This window comes from Pinus tabuliformis, chromosome 5_1 (genome assembly GCF_031772625.1).
Source record: "Pinus tabuliformis cultivar Carrire ecotype Pingquan chromosome 5_1, CPIR1, whole genome shotgun sequence".
Lineage (NCBI taxonomy): Eukaryota > Viridiplantae > Streptophyta > Pinopsida > Pinales > Pinaceae > Pinus > Pinus tabuliformis.
Genome location: NC_142305.1, coordinates 86,122,514 through 86,128,702, shown reverse-complemented (window position 1 = coordinate 86,128,702; position 6,189 = coordinate 86,122,514). Strand labels below are relative to the sequence as shown.

General features: G+C 31.7%; 1 protein-coding gene across 1 annotated transcript in view; it reads right to left on the bottom strand.

The window, feature by feature from the left end:
• Nucleotides 1-1,034: 1,034 nt before the first annotated feature.
• Nucleotides 1,035-6,189, bottom strand: part of LOC149163570 (protein PIN-LIKES 6-like) — a 136,995-nt gene continuing 131,840 nt past the window's right edge. Inside the window, exons 8-10 of the mRNA XM_089431778.1 lie at nt 2,439-2,491; nt 1,763-1,951; nt 1,035-1,538 (exon numbers count right to left, since the gene is read on the bottom strand). Of these exons, the coding sequence (XP_089287904.1) occupies nt 1,414-1,538; nt 1,763-1,951; nt 2,439-2,491 (367 nt within the window). The 3' untranslated portion in view covers nt 1,035-1,413. The remainder of the gene's footprint in view (nt 1,539-1,762; nt 1,952-2,438; nt 2,492-6,189) is intronic.

Here is a 6,189-nt window from a genome sequence, read left to right as displayed (position 1 = left end):
TAATTAACATTTTAAATAATTAAAGGTCATTATTTAATTTACTATAATTAACTTAACTACTATACTCCAATATGTTCTATTATGCATAATTCTATTACTTTAATTACTTAAATAAGTAAGTGAAGTGTTCACCACAAAGTTTAGCCATTTTCAACTCCTTATCATGCATTTTTCTCCATAAACTATTTCGCTATTAATTTATTCTAATTAACATTTTAAATAATTAAAAGGTCATTATTTAGTTTACTATAATTAACTTAACTACTATACTCCAATATGTTCTATTATGCATAATTCACTGAATTATTACTTTGGCTTATCGTGTACATTATTACATTGATCTATATATGAACTCGTCTATTAACTAATATGATAAAATCAATTTATATTTACCAATAAGATGTGGACCAGTTGGTTTGAATAAGATTGTTGTTTGAGTAAGATTTCGTTACCACCAGGCATCAGATTCAAACCACAAATTCAAGCCTCATATTCAAACCAGATTCAATATCAATTTATATTTACCAATAAGATGTGGACCCGTTGGTTTGAGTAAGATTTTGTTACCACCAGGCCTCAAATTCAAGCCTCAGATTCAAACCACGTGGAGAGATTCTGAGTAAGATTTTGTTACCACCAGGCCTCAAATTCAAGCCTCAGATTCAAACCACGTGGAGAGATTCTTCAAACCCATGGAGAGGATTGAAGATAAAAACCATTTTGGGGAATTAAACCATTTGAAGAAATGTCAATGAGGCAAGCATCCCACTCAATCTATACTCAACCTAATTACCCAATAAAGAAAAAACAAAACAAAAAATACAACAAAAAAACTAGTTTATATATATTATTGATCATTCTAGCGATAAATATTGACCATTTTGAGATTTTCAGGATTGCAAAGGTTTGCAAGATTTTCAATTTCCTCGAATCTTTACCAATCTTTCTCAAGGCTACTGTGAACATATCCTGTTTCACTAGATCTCGCATTTAAATCTTAATTAAAGTCAATTTTAACAAATACCCCGAGGCAGTGGTTGAATTTCAATGTTATTAACAAAAAAGTAGGTCTAAACAAAGTGATACATATGATGATGATAACTGATGCCTTTATTTTTTCCTTTATTTTTTTGTAAGTGTTTTGTTCCAGAACAACCGCCTTTGATGCATATTTGTGGCCATTCCTGACATCAAATGGCGAATACATTTCTCGCTAGCAAGAAATAACTGGAATATGATGATGTTAGAATTTTAGAGACTTCATTGCCAATCGTTCATGATACATAACAGCCAACTTTCAGGTTTGGCTTGGTCAGTCGTGGAAAGTTGATTTGCTCTCAAAATAATATTTTAAATACAAAGAAACCCAAAGGGTCATAGAAGACATCGCCACGGACCCAAAATGCTTTGCTGTCAAAATAATATATTTAGATACAAAGTGATCCAAAGAGTCATAGAAAACATTGCCACAACGTGAACCCAAAATAAAATTGCTGTTGCTTCCTTCTCCGCAAACCCTCTTAAATTGGCAACCGCCCCTGCTTTCAGTACACAAATCTCGGTTATTATCTTGTTTATGCAAGACGCAGTTACATAAATCATAACAACCATTATATGCACAAGTTAATTCGTTCACCAACCTAAAAGTAAATAATTGAAACTGCTTGATTACAGAATTTAAAACACGAGCTAAAGGCAAATAGCTATTTGAAAATGCAAAAGAATGTTAAACAATTGTAATATCAATGGAGTATAACCTAACCTGAAAGAATAGATGTGGGCATTGTGTGCTGGAGTAGCAGAACAAATCGGAACATTTTGTTACCAGCAGGTATGAAGCCTAATTTATCTGCTAGAGTGACGATTCCAAGACCAACTGGAGGCACTAAGAATAATCGAGCAATTATAATGGCTACAATTGTCCGCAGCCCAAGCTTCGAATTACCTGGACCTGTTTACAAGAATATCAATTTCCCACAACATTATACACTAAATTTTTCGACACTTCTTACAAAACCCATCGGTTAAAAATCTTCGGCGCAGTTCTTTCATTCATACTGTCACAAGAAAAGTACAAAGCATAACAGAGCACGAAGCAATAGACGACGTTTAGTGTTAAATATACAGGAGCGAGCCAAATGATGAACTCGCCTCTAATTATTTCTTCTACAGAAAAAAACTCAATTGCCTCCCTTATAGAAGCAATGATGTACGCAACGAAAAAGTTAAAACATTGACAAATCCAATAGCATCTGGATTTTTTTCGACTTGCCCTCTTCTAGACCTAGAATTACACAATCTATAATTTCAAAGTTCTGCAGAAATGCAAAATCCTGTGTGCTACTAGCGTACAGTGAAAGTAGGGAATAAAACTTAACTGATAATGAATATTTACTACTAAAATGATGGAATCTTTGAATTTGGCTTCTTGAGCTTACCTCCAGTGAGGTTGCCACCTAGCGCCAGCATTATGCAGGGAACCATAGCACCGCTGTTATGCCAAACAAAAGTATTGTCAGGCAAACACCAAAAGAAACCTCTCTATTAAAAACACTACATATTCTGCTTTTGGAATATTTGAGTGCAGTTAAAAGAAGACATATCCAGAAAATGGACTAAATATGATAAAATAGAAGACAGAATATATCCTGAACAGAAACCTACAACATATAGCTATAGAATTAACGGGAAGTACAGAGTTCGGCTGAATATACATTGGAACTTTGTAACATGTTTTGGCTTTAACATAATCTTATTATCCCTGAGCAAGGCAGGTGATAACGCATCAGGTAAATTTTGACTATGAATTAGTTTTCCTTTTGACTAAAAATTAATTCATATAAGTTAACATTGTTAAATAAAAAATTATTTATTTTTTAAAATAAAATTCATATAAGTTAACATTGTGAAATAAAAAATTATTTATTTTTTAAAATAAAATTCATATAAGTTAACATTGTGAAATAAAAAATTATTTATTTTTTAAAATAAAATTAATATAAGTTAACATTGTGAAATAAAAAATTATTTATTTTTTAAAATATTTTATTTTATTTTTTTGACAGTTGATTGGCTATAATTTCATTTATCTTATTATGCAATGATTTCATTTTGTATATCTCCGACATGGGAAGTGTACAGTGAGATAAATCATTTAAATCCTGGCTGTACATTGTGCTATCTCTTTAGAGCATCTGCGACGGTCGCAAGAGCTCTCTCTCGGTGGTGGGAAAGACAGGCCATGTCAAACACGGTAAGAACAACATACAACATGCCAGATGCTCCATGGAAGATCTCTATAAGATCAGGTAGCCATGGATGTACGGAATGTGACACGGCGTTGTTTTTTTTATTAGATATGAACCGTTGTTTTTTTTATTAGATATGAACCGTATCTATGATGATTTTTTTCCAGAAGAATCAATTTTTCAAAGTATTTATTAGTTAAAAATATATATTCTTTGAAAGCATATTTGATATAATATGTACTCTATGTATAATATTTTAATAATTATAATATAAATTTAATTTATATAATAATTATTAAAATATATATTTAAAAATAAAATAAAGTAAATAATTTAAATTTTATATAGATGATAAGTATTGTAACATTTAAAAAAAAAATTAATTGAAGTGCACCAACTTTGCTTCGCTTGCTATAAATGAGAACTCGGAAAATGAGAACATTTCAGTGCTTCGGAACACTTTGAGCAAGGAACACAATATCAAGAATCTTATTGAAAATGAGTGAAACTCGGAAAATGAGATCATTTAAATTAATTGAAGTGCGGCAACTTTCGCTTGCTATAAATGAGTGAAACTCGGAAAATGAGAACATTTAAATTAATTGAAGTCCACCAACTTTGGTTGCTTGCTTGCTATAAATGAGCATTCAGTGCTTCATGACACTTGCTCGCTTCATGACACTTCGAGCAAGGAACACAATATCAAGAATCTTATTGAAACCAATCCCTACACCCCTAGGATTTATGGAGCCCCTAAAATTCAATACCATTGGAGGTCCTACTTACCATCTCGCAAAACATCTTGCTAAAAAGCTTAAACCTATGGTAGGGAACACTAGCTCCTTTGTCAAAAACTCCAATCACTTCATTACTCTAAAATTCACAAGGAAGATATCCCCATTAGATACATAGTCAATACCATTGGAAGTCCTACTTACCATCTCGCAAAACATCTTGCTAAGAAGCTTAACACTATGGTAGGGAACACTAGCTCCTTTGTCAAAGACTCTAATCACTTCATTAATGATTAATGAGATCAAACACATAAAACTAGACCATAATGACATCTTGGTGAGTATTGATGTAAAAGCTCTCTATGCCAATATACCCATAAATGAAGCCATGGAAGTAGTCCACAAAATCATTGATCCTGACACAACTAAATTAGTAGAAATTTCTCTAAAATCCACCTTTCAGCTTTAGGGATGATATATACGAACAGACTTACGGTATGGCCATGGGATCACCTCTATCCCCCATTATTGCCAATTTGTTCATGGAACATTTTAAAGCCAAAGCCATTGAGCTTTCCCCTTTAAAACCTAAGCTTTGGAAAAGATTTGTTGATAACACTTATGTCATTTGGCCTCATGGAAAAAAAAATGGACAAATTTCTAGAGCACCTTTATAGTGAATCAAATTCTATCAAGTTTACAATGGAAGTGGAAGAAAATGGTTGTCTTCCCTTTCTTGAAATCCTAATCAAGAGAAATTACGCTGGCTCAATATCTCACCAAGTGTATCGCAAGAAAATCCACACAGAACACTACGTGCATGCCAACTCTCACCATCATCCTGCTCTGAAACTCCGGGTGCTTAGCAGTCTAGCTACCAGGGCGGTACGTATTTCAAATCATGATCATTTTGATCAAGAAAAGAACCACCTCTTGGATGTTTTTGAAAAGAATGGATATAGAAGACACCAAGGAATCAAAGCTTTCAAAAAAGAGAATAATCCTAAAAATAAACAACCAATGGATGATTGTGCAGGCAAGGTTCACCTACCCTACATTCTAGGCATCACTGATTAGATTTCACACATTTAAAAAAAAACAATATAAAACCCACTTTCAAACCCTTGAATACAATCAGCAGATGCCTATAATTGATAAAAGATCCTATTGATCCTAAACACCATAAAGGGGTTTATTTGGTTATGTGTTCATGTGGCAAAGCCTACATTGGTGAAACCGGCCATTCTATATTGCCTAGGATTCAAGAACATGCCGCTAACATCAAGCATAACCATTCCAAAACCTCAGCTTTGGCCGAGCACTCTAGTAAAACCAATCATCACATTTGCATAGAAAACTCGTGTTGTGGCCAAAATCCACCATTATCACCACAGAAAATTTAGAGAAGCTATCAAAATAGGAAAACATCCCAATAACCTCAACCGCAATGACGGTTGGAAAATAAGTGACAATTGGATTCCTACACTAATTGGGGTTTCTACTATCTCCTTGTCTCGTTCCCGAATATCATTTTATTAATATTTGAATAAATAACATTAATCAAGAACCCTCTTTCAATCCCTAAAAGAACTTTAGTAAAATTAAATTCAAATAATTTTATTTAAACCTCAATTAGCATTGAAAATTTAGGAAAATCCTTAGCAATACAACTCAAAAATTATTAATTAATAAAATTCAATTAGTAATACTTAGAAGACCTAATTAGTTTCATCATTATATTACATGTTTCAATTATTTTGCAATAATTAAAATATTAATGGTAACACAGCAAAATTTAAATTAATATCCTAAAGTCAACAAAATTTATTAATACAAAAACTTTTGTGTACAAATAACATTATAACGTATGGAACACTATAATATTATAATGTCACATTATATTATACTAGATTAATAACATTAGGTATTAATTAATGTTATTAAAAAAACTAATACTAAAACTTTTAGTTAATAACATTATAATATTGCAAACTTTTAGTTAAAAACATTATAATATTGCAATGTTACATTATATTTGAATAATTATACTTAAATCTAAAGAAAAATTAAATAAGGAAATATAAACATACAATATCAAAACAAAATAGATATTTAATTAATTAAATTTAATTTTTTTTTAACATTATCAAACCTGTCGGCTCCTTACATTACCATCCCAACCTTTCCTCTATTTACCATCATTGTCT